This window comes from Lucilia sericata, unplaced genomic scaffold (assembly GCF_015586225.1).
Source record: "Lucilia sericata isolate MDLA Ls3-8-SP2 unplaced genomic scaffold, ASM1558622v1 Contig001310F_arrow, whole genome shotgun sequence".
Lineage (NCBI taxonomy): Eukaryota > Metazoa > Arthropoda > Insecta > Diptera > Calliphoridae > Lucilia > Lucilia sericata.
Window position 1 is genome coordinate 63,878 of NW_023995257.1, and position 17,122 is coordinate 80,999.

At 29.6% G+C, this 17,122-nt stretch overlaps 1 protein-coding gene across 1 annotated transcript in view; it reads right to left on the reverse strand.

The window, feature by feature from the left end:
• The window catches only part of LOC119610933 (flocculation protein FLO11), a 31,780-nt gene extending 15,770 nt beyond the window's left edge, over window positions 1-16,010 (reverse strand). The window contains exons 1-2 of the mRNA XM_037966357.1: window positions 15,664-16,010; window positions 1,722-2,009 (exon numbers count right to left, since the gene is read on the reverse strand). Coding sequence (XP_037822285.1) covers window positions 1,722-1,995 — 274 coding nt within the window. The 5' untranslated portion in view covers window positions 1,996-2,009; window positions 15,664-16,010. The remainder of the gene's footprint in view (window positions 1-1,721; window positions 2,010-15,663) is intronic.
• Between the last annotated feature and the right edge of the window lie 1,112 nt (window positions 16,011-17,122).

Here is a 17,122-nt window from a genome sequence, read left to right on the forward strand (position 1 = left end):
CTATCTATCTATCTATCTATCTATCTATCTATCTATCTATCTATCTATCTATCTAATCTATCTATCTATCTATCTATCTATCTATCTTCTATCTATCTATCTATCTATCTATCTATCTATCTATCTATCTATCTATCTATCTATCTATCTATCTATCTATCTATCTATCTATCTATCTATCTATCTATCTATCTATCTATCTATCTATCTATCTATCTATCTATCTATCTATCTATCTATCTATCTATCTATCTATCTATCTATCTATCTATCTATCTATCTATCTATCTATCTATCTATCTATCTATCTATCTATCTATCTATCTATCTATCTATCTATCTATCTATCTATCTATCTATCTATCTATCTATCTATCTATCTATCTATCTATCTATCTATCTATCTATCTATCTATCTGTCTATCTATCTATCTATCTATCTATCTATCTATCTATCTATCTATCTATCTATCTATCTATCTATCTATCTGTCTATCTATCTATCTATCTATCTATCTATCTATTTGTCTGTCTGTCTGTCTGTCTGTCTGTCTATCTATAATTTTCGAGTTACTCTATTTGTGCTTATAATCACAGTTATATTTACAGTAAATAGACAGTTTTTTTTTCTGAAAAAACACACATAAGATGAAATCCTTGCATAATTGCAGAAACAATAAAACTACTTTCTACTACTTTTGATTTCAAAATCAAATATAAATTTTAAAACAAAAATAAAACTATTTCTCTAATAGGATTTGTTTTGATTGCATTAAAATTTCAAATGTTTTGTTAATATCTCTATGTATTTTTATTTTACATTATTACTAGAAAATAATTTACAATTATCATTAAAATTTCATCATAAATATGATTAAATTATAAATTTGCAAGTAGAGCTACATATAATGATTGAGTTTGTTATGGGTTAGTGTGAGATTATAATGCGATCGTGAAATTAAGGCTTTAACCTTACGAAAAGTTACCAACATTAACCCCCATTATCTCAATGTCTGGTTATATTTTATCCTAAGGTTAAATTGACAGTTTTCATACAAGGTAAGTTGGCAAACTAATATCATTTTGCTGAATTAATGCGATCTTTGTAGTCTAAATCAAAACATGTGATCCGATTGAAAAATTTTGATTTCGGAACGTGAAGTTTTTCAATATTTAGTTGGCAATATAATAATCCTTTTCTTAACAACCGATCATGCAATAGATTCAAAGAAATATGTCGGTTTCTTGTATTGAATCAAAACATTAAGTAGTGAAAAATTTAGAACATTTTACACTTTCAAAGATTTAAGATTAAGTTTATAAAATATTTTCTTAAATATAAAAAAAACTCACTAAATCGGTTGAACCTGAAAAAATTCCCACTTTCCCAGTCAATGTCAATCAATGTGACATGTCTAGCGAGTTTATGGCGGCTTAATTGTTTTTGATTTGTTTTTAACAACAATAAAAATTGCAATCATTTTTACGATATTATTTATATTTTTTGCTCTCCATTTAAATCACTCATAATAATTGTAATATTATTTTTTTTATTTATGACTCTGTTTTTCTGGATGATGATTTTTGGTTTTCTTTTTGTGACCAATAATGGTTATTTAATTTTTTAAGACAATTTTTTTCATTCAGTCTCTATATCTAACTATGTTTGCATCTACTAGTATGGAGTATGACTATGAAAACTTATGGCATCGTCATCATACCTGTTACATCTTGTTGTTTTTGTTGTACTGCTGCTGTTGTTGTTGGTCCATTGCTCTCTACTGCTACTACTTCTTGTTGTTGTTGTTGTTGCTGCAGTTGTAAAGTTGATTGCAATTGCTGCTGCTGTTGTTGTTGTTGTTGTGGCGTCTGCGATTGTGTGGCCTGGGCATAATGTATCCATGTGTTGCCGCTACTAAATGCAACCAATATGAGACATAAAAACCACAACCATTGTATCGTAACAAAATTCAATTTGTTGCGATCGGTAATCATTGCTGTCAGGGGATCTGTAAATATACAAATTGACAAAATTGTTACATTTAAAATATTTTTTTTTTCTTTGTATTTTTCTTTTGGACAATATTAACCAAAAGTGGCTTAATACAATTGTTTTTTTTTTTGGTTAATTTGTTTTAATAAATTAAATTAGATAATTTGATATGTAATTATTTTACTTAGGGTAATAAGGTCAAAAAGCTTTGAACTTGTAATTATTATTAGAGAATCCTCTTGGGTTATTATTATTAGTAAAAAGATTAAGCTATTGGAGAAATCATGCTAAAAATTGCTACTGGAAACTGTTTAAATGCAGTTATAAAATATCTCTAATAACACAATGCGACTATCTGAATTTGGCCTCAGAATTTCTTCATCACATCATGTTTTCCAGACATCATGTCGTTATAATTGAAACAACCCTTTTTTAGGCCATATTTGAGACTTTATAATAGCGCCAGTTCTGTTCTAGTTCTGTTCTGTTCTAGTTCTGTTCTAGTTCTGTTCTAGTTCTGTTCTAGTTCTGTTCTAGTTCTGTTCTAGTTCTGTTCTAGTTCTGTTCTAGTTCTGTTCTAGTTCTGTTCTAGTTCTGTTCTAGTTCTGTTCTAGTTCTGTTCTAGTTCTGTTCTAGTTCTGTTCTAGTTCTGTTCTAGTTCTGTTCTAGTTCTGTTCTAGTTCTGTTCTAGTTCTGTTCTAGTTCTGTTCTAGTTCTGTTCTAGTTCTGTTCTAGTTCTGTTCTAGTTCTGTTCTAGTTCTGTTCTAGTTCTGTTCTAGTTCTGTTCTAGTTCTGTTCTAGTTCTGTTCTAGTTCTGTTCTAGTTCTGTTCTAGTTCTGTTCTAGTTCTGTTCTAGTTCTGTTCTAGTTCTGTTCTAGTTCTGTTCTAGTTCTGTTCTAGTTCTGTTCTAGTTCTGTTCTAGTTCTGTTCTAGTTCTGTTCTAGTTCTAGTTCTGTTCTAGTTCTGTTCTAGTTCTGTTCTAGTTCTGTTCTAGTTCTGTTCTAGTTCTGTTCTAGTTCTGTTCTAGTTCTGTTCTAGTCTGTTCTAGTTCTGTTCTAGTTCTAGTTCTGTTCTAGTTCTGTTCTAGTTCTGTTCTAGTTCTGTTCTAGTTCTGTTCTAGTTCTGTTCTAGTTCTGTTCTAGTTCTGTTCTAGTTCTGTTCTAGTTCTGTTCTAGTTCTAGTTCTGTTCTAGTTCTGTTCTAGTTCTGTTCTAGTTCTGTTCTAGTTCTGTTCTAGTTCTGTTCTAGTTCTGTTCTAGTTCTGTTCTAGTTCTGTTCTAGTTCTGTTCTAGTTCTGTTCTAGTTCTGTTCTAGTTCTGTTCTAGTTCTGTTCTAGTTCTGTTCTAGTTCTGTTCTAGTTCTGTTCTAGTTCTGTTCCAGTTCTGTTCTAGTTCTGTTCTAGTTCTGTTCTAGTTCTGTTCTAATTCTGTTCTAGTTCTGTTCTACTAGAACATAACTAGTTCTGTTCTAGTTATGTTCTAGTTCTGTTCTAGTTCTGTTCTAGTTTTGTTCTAGTTCTGTTCTAGTTCTGTTCTAGTTCTGTTCTAGTTCTGTTCTAGTTCTGTTCTAGTTCTGTTCTAGTTCTGTTCTAGTTCTGTTCTAGTTCTGTTCTAGTTCTGCTCTAGTTCCGTTCTAATTATGTTCTAATTCTGTTCTAGTTCTGTTCTAGTTCTGTTCTAGTTCTGTTCTAGTTATGTTCTAGTTCTGTTCTAGTTTTGTTCTAGTTCTGTTCTAGTTCTATTCTAGTTCTGTTCTAATTCTGTTCTAGTTCTGTTTAAGATTTATATTTTCAAAAGAGAACAAGTACTTTCTTGCACTACCACTGGGTCTTGATGGCTTAGTATGGATATGCTCAGATCATCTTGTCTTATAGGCCTACAAAGGCCTCAATTGAGTACCTTGATTTCATTTATTACTGGTAACTGTGGAAATCATTTTAGATGTATATTTTGAAAGACCACAAAGAAATGTGGACCCTATGGGTAAAATTAAAAAAACTTTTGATAAGTTTACCAATATCGGGAATAATTTGACCTATATTGCGACATTTAATTAAAAAAAAGCACCTAACTATCAGTATGAGAATTTCTGGTCAATATCCACTCCAATCTAATTTTTTATTTATCAATATCAAATTCTTTATTTCAATAACCTAGCCTATATAGGCCATAATCGGTTATAAATTTCTACTTATGAAAATTTTATTGGTACGTTTTGAATAAAATAAATTTTTTTTTTTGTGACATGACAGGACCAACCAGCCAGTCATGACAACTTCATTAAAAATTTATTACATTATCATACGACCAACCAACGAAACAGAAAAGATGCTGCAATGCATCTCGAGAAATATACATATTTCATTTTCTTGAAATGTTAAATTCAAAATCAAATATACAGACATACAAAACTTTAAATAATTTTAAACATCATAAAAGCAAGAAAGTTAAAACGGTCAAATTCGCCTTTTGGGAACCCTCTAACTATGAAAATAATTTTCTTTAGTAATGCCTGACTGCACGAATCATATAATAAAATTCTTTACATATTTTTTGTTTTTTAATTTATTTCGGCACCTACATTTCTTTCGATTCTGGAGTGTTAAGCCGATATTTGGTAGTGGGCCTGCTGTGGTAGCTATAAGCAATTATGAGCTGATCCACACCTTAAACATTCAACATCTTCAAAATTGCGATCCAAAATTTGATTTTAGGGTTTAAATAGGTGTCTCGACGGACAGATAAATCCACTCAGAAAAATATGAACCGATATTGTAGAACTAATATTTCTATTAGTTACAAACATCAGCAAAACTCATAATTTCCTTTCCACTATAGTGGTGTAGCGCATAAAAATATGATAAACGAAAGAATGGTTGGTCGGTTGGTCAGTAACTGAGCATGTATTTCCTTACCATGGGATAATAGTGGTGCTAGTGGTTGGCGGCGGTGTAAGTTAAGTCTTTAACTTACACACATTTTGAGTTAAACCCCTCTTAAAAATAAAGTTAAACAAAGGAAGAAATGATATAAATCGTACGATATCATTTATAAAATCATTGAGGCGTTTATATACAATTTGCACTGTGTGGTCATGTAAGTTTCTGGAGGAAGACAATCAGAAAAGATGCAACATGTAGTTGAGCTTACTCGTACAACTTAATGTGCGTGCATGTAGTATGATTATTGGCTTAAAGGGTTTTCAAGTTGTTGTTGTTGCTGGTAGTGGTGCACTGTTGCCAATTTAGCTATTTTCTCGTCAAATCTAGCGATTTTTAATCCCATTTTGCGGGGAAAAATATGATTTAGCTATTAGCGGGAAATCTAGCGATTTTTCTTTAGATTTTAAGGCATTTTTTATTCATTTATATTTTGATAATATCGCTTAAAAGTTGCTACGAATGACGATTTACATATATGTATGTATATAAAAATATGCATTCAATGTAAATTATTTCAGTTTTAGCTGTGTGTATTATACTTATTTTGAATGTTCTGAAGAACATAATTAGGAGCAAATATTTGTGCGTACAGGTAAAGTTATACGAAAAACTTTAAAAGGGGTATATTTTGTTGTACTCAAAAAACGAATATTTAATTATTCTAGTCTTTTAGTAAATGAGTGATATGATAATAAAATTTACCATAATTCTAAAAATTAGTGAACATTGGAAATAAGTGACGAAAGGATCGATCCATGAAGTCCTAAAAATTTACAACATTTCTAAGGCGTATAGGGCCGCATATCGATATTGCAGATAAAATTCCCACAAAAGGAGTGTATAATAATAATCTTGGGTGCCCCGGTAGGCTAGTTGGTAGTGTGCTAGCCTGTCAGTCTGAGGGTTGTGGGTTCGATTCCCAGCAGAGATCCTGGTCTGCTACACTACAACGGTCGTATGGTTATCGTCACCCTGCTCGGTAAATTAGGTAAGAATATAATTTGTAATTGTATTGTAATGGAATAATAAATAATACTCTCGATCCATAAAGGCCAGCAATTCGAAATTCAATTTATCTTTACAACATTTCTAAAGCAATCTGTATAGGGTCGCATATCGAAATTAACCTCAACTTGACATTTTTCCTAACCCAAAGTGAAAATATTTAACATAAAAAAGGTTCTCTTATGTGTTTGTTATAAGATGTGTTTGTATCACTATCCCATTCCTACGTATGTATATAGATTTTAGCGATAAATCGCTGACTTTTTAGAATAATATAAAAATCTGAAAAATTTATCTAGTTTTTTTAGCTATTTGTTTTCAGAATCATATAATAAATATTATTTTGACGATTTATCGCTAAATTTTTCAAAATGTCTTGAATTTAGCTATTTTCTAGCTATTTTTCAGTCGACTTTAGCGATATTTTTGGGAAAAAAGTTGGCAACAGTGTAGTGGTGTGAGTGTGTTAAAGATACCGCCACCAAAAAGGGAACAAAATAAAGGCAATTGGGAAGACAATATCATTAAATGGCATCATTGTTGTTTTAAAATGAGAAAAAAAAAACAAAATAAAGATACCAAATTGCATGGGTGGGCTTTTTTTCAATTTTTGACAATTGTTGGGAGCCGTAGAAAGGGATCTTCTGTTTTGGCTTTTTTCTTCATCTTTTTTTCCTTTAAACATAAAATATTGTTAACATGTCCTTAGGGAGTATTACTCTCGTTACTTTGTTGTTAATAAAAGTTTCGTTTTTTTCTTAATTCTTTTAAACTCAGAGGGGTTTCCTATAACGTTATATATTTTTTCTTTCTCTAAATGAAAGTGAAATTTCTTTCTTTTTTTTTGGGTCTGGAGGTATAGTTTTTGTTATTAATAAATAAGCGGCTTCTTTTAATTTTCAGTTTTTTTTTTCATTACCTTAAAAACTCTACTCCAACATGAGAATTTGTTTTTTTTTGTTTAAATTTTAAGTTGTTGTTAAATTTTGCTTGATTTATGTTGTTTGTAAAAGAAGTCTTTTTTTTTTTTTGGTTTTCGTCTGTTGTTGACAGTTAATTTAAATTTATGTTGTGTTCATAATAAAATCATAAATTTTCTCACCAAAACGAAAAATTTGTTGTATTTTAAATTTATTTTAATGTTTTGTTTTTTTTTTAATTCATGAAAATTGTCATTTAAATGTTTGTTATTAAAACGATTTATTTATGAGAACTGTGGAAATGAAAAGTTTGTTGAAGAGTTGACGAAAGATTTAAGACCCAAACTTCATATAAATCAAATTCTAATATAAAAGTAAATATATACGGCTAAACACTTATCTATAATAGCTATAAACTATAGTCAAGACTAATTTATAGTCAAGATTATATATTAATGTGTATTTAAGATTATAGACTAATCTATAGTAGAAGCTATAGTCAAGACTATAGAATATACTGTTGTCAAGACTATAGACTAAACTATAGTTAAAAGTATAGACTAATCTATAGTCAAGACTATGACTTACCTATAGACATGACTATAGGCTAATCTAAGTCTAGACTATAGACTAAACTAGAGTCAAGAATATAGAAAAATCTGGTTATTGCTATAGACTAAACTATAGTCAATGTTTATAGACTAATCTATAAACAAGACTTTAGACTAAACTATAGTCAACACTATAGACTAATCTATGCTCAAGACTATAGAAATAATCAATACTGTAGACCAACCTATAGCCAAGACTATAAACTAATCTACAGTCAAGACTATAGACTAATCCTAGTCCAAGCTATCGACTTATCTATAGTCAAGACTATAGACTAAACTACAGTCAAGATTATATACTAAACTATAGTCAAGACTGTAGACTAAACTATAGTCAAGACTGTAGACTAAATTATAGTCAAGACTATAGACTAAACTATAGTCAAGACTATAAAAACTATAGTCAAGACTATAGACTAATCTATAGTCAAGACTATAGACTAATCTATAGTCAAGACTATAGACTAATCTATAGTCAAGACTATAGACTAATCTATAGTCAAGACTATAGAATAATCTATAGTGAAGACTATAGACTAATCTATAGTCAAGACTATAGACTAATCTAGAGTCAAGACTATGGACTAATCTATAGTCAAGACTATAGACTAATCTAGAGTCAAGACTATAGACTAATCTATAGTCAAGGCTATAGACTAATCTATAGTCAAGACTATAGACTAATCTATAGTCAAGACTATAGACTAATCTATAGTGAAGACTATAGACTAATCTATAGTCAAGACTATAGACTAATCTATAGTCAAGACTATAGACTAATCTATAGTGAAGACTATAGACTAATCTATAGTCAAGACTATAGAATAATCTATAGTGAAGACTATAGACTAATCTATAGTCAAAATTATAGACAAATGTATAGTCAAGACTATTGACAAATCTATAGTCAAGACTATAGACAAATGTATAGTCAAGACTATTGACAAATCTATAGTCAAGACTAAAGACTAATCTATAGTCAAGACAATAGACTAATCTATTCAAGACTATAGACTAATCTATAGTCAAGACTATAGACTAATCTATAGTCAAGACTATAGACTAATCTATAGTCAAGACTATAGACTAATCTATAGTCAAGACTATAGACTAATCTATAGTCAAGACTATAGAATAATCTATAGTCAAGACTATAGAATAATCTATAGTGAAGACTATAGACTAATCTATAGTCAAGACTATAGACTAATCTAGAGTCAAGACTATGGACTAATCTATAGTCAAGACTATAGACTAATCTAGAGTCAAGACTATAGACTAATCTATAGTCAAGGCTATAGACTAATCTATAGTCAAGACTATAGACTAATCTATAGTCAAGACTATAGACTAATCTATAGTGAAGACTATAGACTAATCTATAGTCAAGACTATAGACTAATCTATAGTCAAGACTATAGACTAATCTATAGTGAAGACTATAGACTAATCTATAGTCAAGACTATAGAATAATCTATAGTGAAGACTATAGACTAATCTATAGTCAAAATTATAGACAAATGTATAGTCAAGACTATTGACAAATCTATAGTCAAGACTATTGACAAATCTATAGTCAAGACTAAAGACTAATCTATAGTCAAGACAATAGACTAATCTATAGTCAAGACTATAGACTAATCTATAGTCAAGACTATAGATTAATCTATAGTCAAGACTATAGACTAATCTATAGTCAAGACTATAGACTAATCTATAGTCAAGACTATAGACTAATCTATAGTCAAGACTATAGACTAATCTATAGTCAAGACTATAGAATAATCTATAGTGAAGGCTATAGACTAATCTATAGTCAAGACTATAGACTAATCTAGAGTCAAGACTATGGACTAATCTATAGTCAAGACTATAGACTAATCTAGAGTCAAGACTATGGACTAATCTATAGTCAAGACTATAGACTAATCTATAGTGAAGACTATAGACTAATCTATAGTCAAGACTATAGACTAATCTATAGTGAAGACTATAGACTAATCTATAGTCAAGACTATAGACTAATCTATAGTCAAGACTATAGACTAATCTATAGAATAATCTATAGTGAAGACTATAGACTAATCTATAGTCAAAATTATAGACAAATGTATAGTCAAGACTATATACTATTCTATAGTCAAGACTATAGACTATTCTATAGTCAAGACTATAGACTATTCTATAGTCAAGACTATAGACTATTCTATAGTCAAGACTATAGACTATTCTATAGTCAAGACTATAGACTATTCTATAGTCAAGACTATAGACTATTCTATAGTCAAGACTATAGACTATTCTATAGTCAAGACTATAGACTATTCTATAGTCAAGACTATAGACTATTCTATAGTCAAGAGTATAGACTAATGTATGTATATTTTGGATGGTGGATCCAATATAAATATATTTTATAAGGGATGCCAAGAAAAAGATTATAAATATTTTAGAATTTATAAACAAATTTCATTAATTTTCCTTTTGGAATTCTCCCTCTTATGGCAACACTCCTTCATTTCGCAATAAAGTAAAACGAAAAATTTTATAAATAGTTTTATCTCTTGGTGTCTGCTCATTCCAAGAAAAGTACCTATTTAAACAGTATTTATATTGGCCATTTAGTGATAAAGTTTTTTTCTACTTTTGTTGCTGGTGTGTTTTTTTACTACTCATACTTACAAATAGTCAACTACTATTATTATTATTGTTATTATTATGATTATTATTTATTTAAGTATGTTTTTAAACTTCTTTTAAGCATTTAACTACATATTTATCTTTCACTTAAAGTGAAGATGACATTCTTTTAATGAAATTAACTTTTTTGTGTTGTCGTCTACCATCATCCATCCATCCATACCACAACATTCTCATTTCATTTACTCCATTCACACTCCTTTACGCTCGTAACTCTCTAATCATCTCTATATGCAGTTTCTATGTTTATAGTCTTGGACTTGGTTTAGTGTGTAAGGAGGCTAGATCAAAAAGTTGTTTTAAAAATAAGACAAATTTATCTATTTCTGGCAAAATTTAAGACTTTGCTTTGTCACATTTTAAGATAACTTTTTATATTAACCTCGTATGTAGAGTAAGTGTACATCTGCTAGTATTTTTGTATTTTCCATACAAACATTTAAAGTTAATAAATGCTTAAAATACATAAAGTTTTGTTTTGTTGCAAATGTTCAATAATAAGTTTCTTAGAGTTTGTTTATTTACTCTCTTGTCTATTTGACTATTTTTGTTTGTTTTTTATTTTCTTTTTTTATTTAATAATAAATGTTAAAAGCCTAGTAAGAAAGTGTAGGGAGCCAATCCCAATTTTGTACTACCCTACAGCGATATGTACAAATTTGTTGAATTAGGTCTTGCAATTACAGAGTTGTTGTCCAGACTATGCACAGATCTGTAGTCAAGACTATAGACTAATTTTAGTTATGATTATAGACCGATCTATGGTTAAGACTGATCTATACTTAAGAGTTTAGGTTTGTGTTAGGAAGGGTTATGCATCATAAAAAGGTACACTTCCACTCGAAGACCATAAGTTTCTCTATATAGTCTAGATTATAGTCCGATATAGTCTACAACTATAGACTGATCAAGAGTCAGGACTAAAGACTGATCTCTTGTCAAGACTATCGACTGATCAATAGTCAATACTTTTATCTATAGTCAAGGCTATAGACTATAAACTTATTTATAGTCAAGACTATAGACTGATCTATAGTTAAGACTATAGACTACAAACTGATCTATAGTCAAGACTATGGACTATTGACTGATCTTAAGACTATAGACTGATTTAAAGTTAAGAGTATAGACTGATCTAAAGTCAAGACTATAAACCGATCAATTGTCAAGACTGAAATATATTCAAGATCAGTCTTAAATCTTTACTGATCTGTACTCAAGACTATAGACAGATCTAAAGTCTAGACTATAGACTGATCTATAGTCAATAGTAAAGTAATGAGTTAAGAGAGATCAATAATCAATAATTTAGACTGATCTTTAGTTAGGACTATGGACTGATCTCTAGTCAAGTCTATCAACCGATTAATAGTAAAGACTTTAGACTGATCCTGACTATAGATCATATAGTCTTTACTGATCTATAGTCAATATCAGTCTAAAGTTTTTCTGATTATAGACTGATCTTTATTTATACCGATCTATAATCAAGACTATAGACTTATCTCTAGTCAACACTACAGCTTGATCAATAATTAAGACCTGTCTATAGTCAAGACTATAGACTGATCTATAGTCAAAACTATAGACGATCCATAGTCAAGACTATAGACTGATCTATAGGCAAGACTATAGACTGTTCCCTAGTCAAGACTATAGACTGATCTATAGTTAAGACTATAGACTACAAACTATAGACTAATCTATAGTCAAGATTATAGTCAAGACTATAGACTGATCTATAGTCAAGATTATAGACTGTTCCCTAGTCAAGACTATAGACTGATCTATATTCAAGACTATAGACTGATCTATAGTCAAGACTGTAGACTGATCTATAGTCAAGACAATAGACTTATCTATAGGCAACACTATAGACTAATCTATAGTCAAGATTATAGTCAAGACTATAGACTGATCTATAGTCAAGATTACAAATTAATTTATAAGCAACGTACTCACATCGTTTATTTTATTGACAAAATATTTCCTATTTCATTAATATTTTTTACAGTCGTTACAAACATTAGCACAAACGTATTATACCACCCTCTGCACTGTAGTGCTATAGCGTATAAGTAGCCAATACAAATAAATGTATGAATGAATGAAGAAATGCTATTAACATTACGATTGCCACAGACTTTACACTATTACTGCTACTGCTGTTACTACCACTTGTCACTGCAATTAGTACATATCTTTTAGCCAACTAACCAACCAAGTAAAATCCGATTGGTATTAGTAGTATAATGATTATAAATAAGTTTTCGTTGGAAAAACATATTTAGAATCTAAAATCAAAAGTGAAAATGCATGTTATGAGTGTGACATTAATGTAATGAGCATTTAGGAAGCATTAGTTAAATTGTTTATTGAATTTTAAAATCAGGTTTGACTAAATATTAGGATTAAATATATATTAACAAATTTTACATGTTTTGTTTTAGTTATCAGGTATCACTAAAACAATGTACATATCACTCTCCCAAGACGATTCCAAGAAACTATAATAAAAATTAAATCGTTTTTAACTTCCAATGGATAATATATAATTTGAGTATCAATAAATTACTATCTCCATTGTATATCTTTTAATTTCTTTTGCAAAAATCAACCAAACCAAAATCCTGATTTTTTTTTATCTTCGCACAATTATGTAAATTTTTCATACACAATGTTGCAAATTGCAAAAGTTTTTCGTTACTTATCAAAAAAATCTTTATAATAAGAGGTAATTTAAAGTAATTTAAACAATTTCTTTACAAGAAAAAAATATACATAAAATAAGAAAAAAACACCATAAAGCGCATGAGGTTGTAAAAACGTCATAAAATAATTATAGTGTATGTTGTATGTGAAGGATGATGCAACTTTTTTTTCGTTGTTATTGTCTCAAGATTATAATCAAACAAAACATTGTAAGCACGTGCAGCTAAATTACGTTAATGTTATTTAATTAAAAAAAATTATTTTAAATAAACAACAAAAAAATTCACTTATGTTTGAATACATAAATTAAATAAATTTTCAACACTTATGAAATTTGATTTTTTGCAAACCAAAATAATCTTGTAAATTTGTAAATAAGAGTGTTTGTTTGTTCGTCATTTAATAGTATTGATTTGCTTTAAAGTAGATATGTTTTCAGAAGCTATAATCGTGATCAAATTCTGAAATTTATAAGCGATCGATTGCTATAGATAGATCTATGTATATTAAATACTAAAAACGGATATATAGCCAGAACTATACCAGACTTGTAGTCAATACTATAGACTGATGTATAGTTAACAGTTTATATACAGAAATCGGTCTATAGTAGACTGATCTATTGTAAAATCGATTGACTGCTTTATAATTAGGACTATAGACTGATCTATAGTAAAGACAGACAGGTCTATACAAGAATTTTGACTGATCTGTAGTCTAGACTATAGACTGATCTATAGTCTAGCTATGGACTGATCTATAGTCTAGCTATGGACTGATCTATAATCTAGACTATAAACTGATCTATAGTCTAGCTATGGACTGATCTATAGTCTAGACTATAGACTGATCTATGATCTAGATTATTGACTGATCTATAGTCTAGATTATTGACTGATCTATAGTCTAGATTATTGACTGATCTATAGTCTAGATTACAGACTGATCTATAGTCTAGCTATAGACTTATCTGTATTCTAGACTATATTCTGATCTATAGTCTAGACTAATCTTTAGTCAAAACTATAGACTGAGTCAAGACTAGGGTTGTCATTCAAAAAAAAAAATTGTTCGATTAATCGAGGAAAAAAATTGTATTTCTTCGAAGTCTAGACTACAGATCAGCCTATAGATCAATCTATGGCCTAGACTATAGATCAGTCCATAGTACAGATTATGAATCTGTCTGTTGACTATAGGCAGTCGGTAGTCTTGACTATAGATCAGTCTATAGCCCAGACTATAAATCGTCTATAGTTTAGACTACAGATCAATCTATAGTCTAGACTACAGATCAGTCTATAGTCTAGACTATAGATCAGTCTATAGTCTTGACTATGGATCAGTCTATAATCTAGACTATAGATCAGTCTATAGTCTAGACTATAGATCAGTCTATAGTCTAGACTATAGATCAGTCTATAGTCTAGACTATAGATCAGTCTATAGTCTTGACTATAGATCAGTCTATAGTCTTGACTATAGATCAGTCTATAGTCTTGACTGTGGATCAGTCTATAATCTAGACTATAGATCAGTCTATAGTCTAGACTATAGAATGATCTATAGTCTAGACTATAGATCAGTCTATAGTCTAGACTATAGATCATTCTATAGTCTAGACTGTAGATCAGTCTATAGTCTTGACTGTAGATCAGTCTATAGTCTAGACTATAGATCAGTCTATAGTCTTGACTATGGATCAGTCTATAATCTAGACTATAGATCAGTCTATAGTCTAGACTATAGATCAGTCTATAGTCTAGACTATAGATCAGTCTATAGTCTAGACTATAGATCAGTCTATAGTCTAGACTATAGATCAGTCTATAGTCTAGACTATAGATCAGTCTATAGTCTTGACTATAGATCAGTCTATAGTCTTGACTATAGATCAGTCTATAGTCTAGACTATAGATCAGTCTATAGTCTAGACTATAGATCAGTCTATAGTCTAGACTATAGATCAGTCTATAGTCTAGACTATAGATCAGTCTATAGTCTAGACTATAGATCAGTCTATAGTCTTGATTATAGATCAGTCTATAGTCTTGACTATAGATCAGTCTATAGTCTTGACTATAGATCAGTCTATAGTCTAGACTGTAGATCAGTCTATAGTCTAGACTATAGATCAGTCTATAATCTTGATTATAGATCAGTCTATAGTCTTGACTATAGATCAGTCTATAGTCTTGACTATAGATCAGTCTATAGTCTTGACTATAGATCAAACTATAGTCTAGACTATAGATCAGTCTATATATAATAACGCTCCTATAAGACTATAGATCAGTCTATAGTCTTGACTATAGTTCAGTCTATAGTTTTGACTATAGATCAGTCTATAGTCTAGCCTATAGATCGAACTATAGTCTAGACTATAGATCATTCTATATATAATAACGCTCCAAAAATTGGCGATCACTTCTATGCCGAAAATATGCGATCACTTTAATTTACCATCAAAAACCGATCTTCATATGGAAAATCGAAAATCCAATCCCTTTCTAACCGTTCAGTCGAATTTAAAAAATAATTGTGATCACTTTAATGAAAAGATATTTCACTACACTTTTTCATTGAAAATTTTCTAAAATAACAAAAAGATTTATTTAATTTTCACAATCCCGCACAACACCGGGTAGAAGTAGTTAGTTAAATAATACATGTTTTATTATACTTCTACATTAATAGGCGTATCTAATTAATATGATTTAATAGGTGGTAAATGAAAAAGTTTTGTGAAATTTTTCTTTATTGGATTCCCATTATACATACCATAAACTATATAAATGGCAAAAATTAAATCCAATTAAGGGTTATTGTTAAGAAAAATAACCAAGAAATAAAGTTAAAGTTGAATTTATTGCTTTAAGTATTTATAATTTTTTTAAGATTTTTTGTTATCCTTAACGGTTTGTTTTTGATTTTTTTTTTTATAACTTCATTAAGTGCTATTGGTTGGTAGCACTTTTTTTGAAGAAAAAAGTTTCACTTTTTATTTGTTGTGTCGCATTAAAAAATCAAAAAAAAAAAAGTTACTAAGACTTTTCAAACTGGCGGCAGCCGTTGCTAATATGCTGCTGCTGCATGTAACAAACTTGCTAAATAATCATCAAACAACAGGCAACATGCAACAAAAACAAATATTACACTCTAACAAAAAAAAAAAAAAAACACTAAAAATAACGCAAATCACACACATACACTTGATTAGTTAAGGTTGTTTATTTGCCACAAATTTTTATTTTTAATTTTTTTTTAATTTGTGCGTTTTTGTATTATTATTTTTGAAAAATTGAAAAAAAATTCATTAAAGCCACTTAAGCGAGTTTTTTTATTGTAATTTTTTCAAAATTTAAATTTTGTTAACAGTAAGTTTTTTATTCAGTTATTTCCGCTAAAAGCATCCGTTACAGTCGATGTTCGTTATAAAACTGAATTCGCGTTAATTCCTCGCTAAACTAACAACTTGTCGTCTATGTTGTTGTATTGGTCGTTCTTGTTGTTGTTGCTGCTGCTGCCGTTGCTCATCGTAATGGTTTGTAATGTTACACTACAAAAACCCTCATGGTCGTGGGGCTCTTCATCGATATATTCGCATAAGAGTGTTTTTTTTTCTTCTACCAAAATAAACACACATAAAACTCATCGATAACAACACGAGGGGCATATACATATGCACACACGTAAACCCACAAATAAACAAACACTCTTGTAGTAGTAGTTACTAGTCTCTTCCAAAACAAATTTGTAGAAATATAAACAATACAACACTTGCGCTTTTTTACCCATATCTTCACTTTTTATTTATTTATTTGACCATTTAACTGCTTCTGCTTCAACAACAAATTCACTTGTGTCTAAACTTTATTGTTGGTAAGTTTAGCAACAAAAAGCTTTTTGTTTTTGTTGGTATTCATATATGTAATTACATTTCGAACGTGTTGTGCATCATTTATTTGTTGGAAAGACTATAAAAAGAAATGCTTTTACTTTGATTTATAAATTCAATCTCATAATATTTTAAAGAATTTGTTTCAACTCTTTAAGTGTTTTTAATAAAAATGTTTCAGCAACATTTGTTGCTAAAGTAAACTGAGTGCTGTTTGTTTCTTAAGTCTTTCCAAAAAAATCTTAAAAATATTTATAAATTTAATCTCACAATATTTTTAAGAATTTAAACTACTCACATGTATGTATGTATATGTTTTTTTGAAAATGTTTCAGCAACATT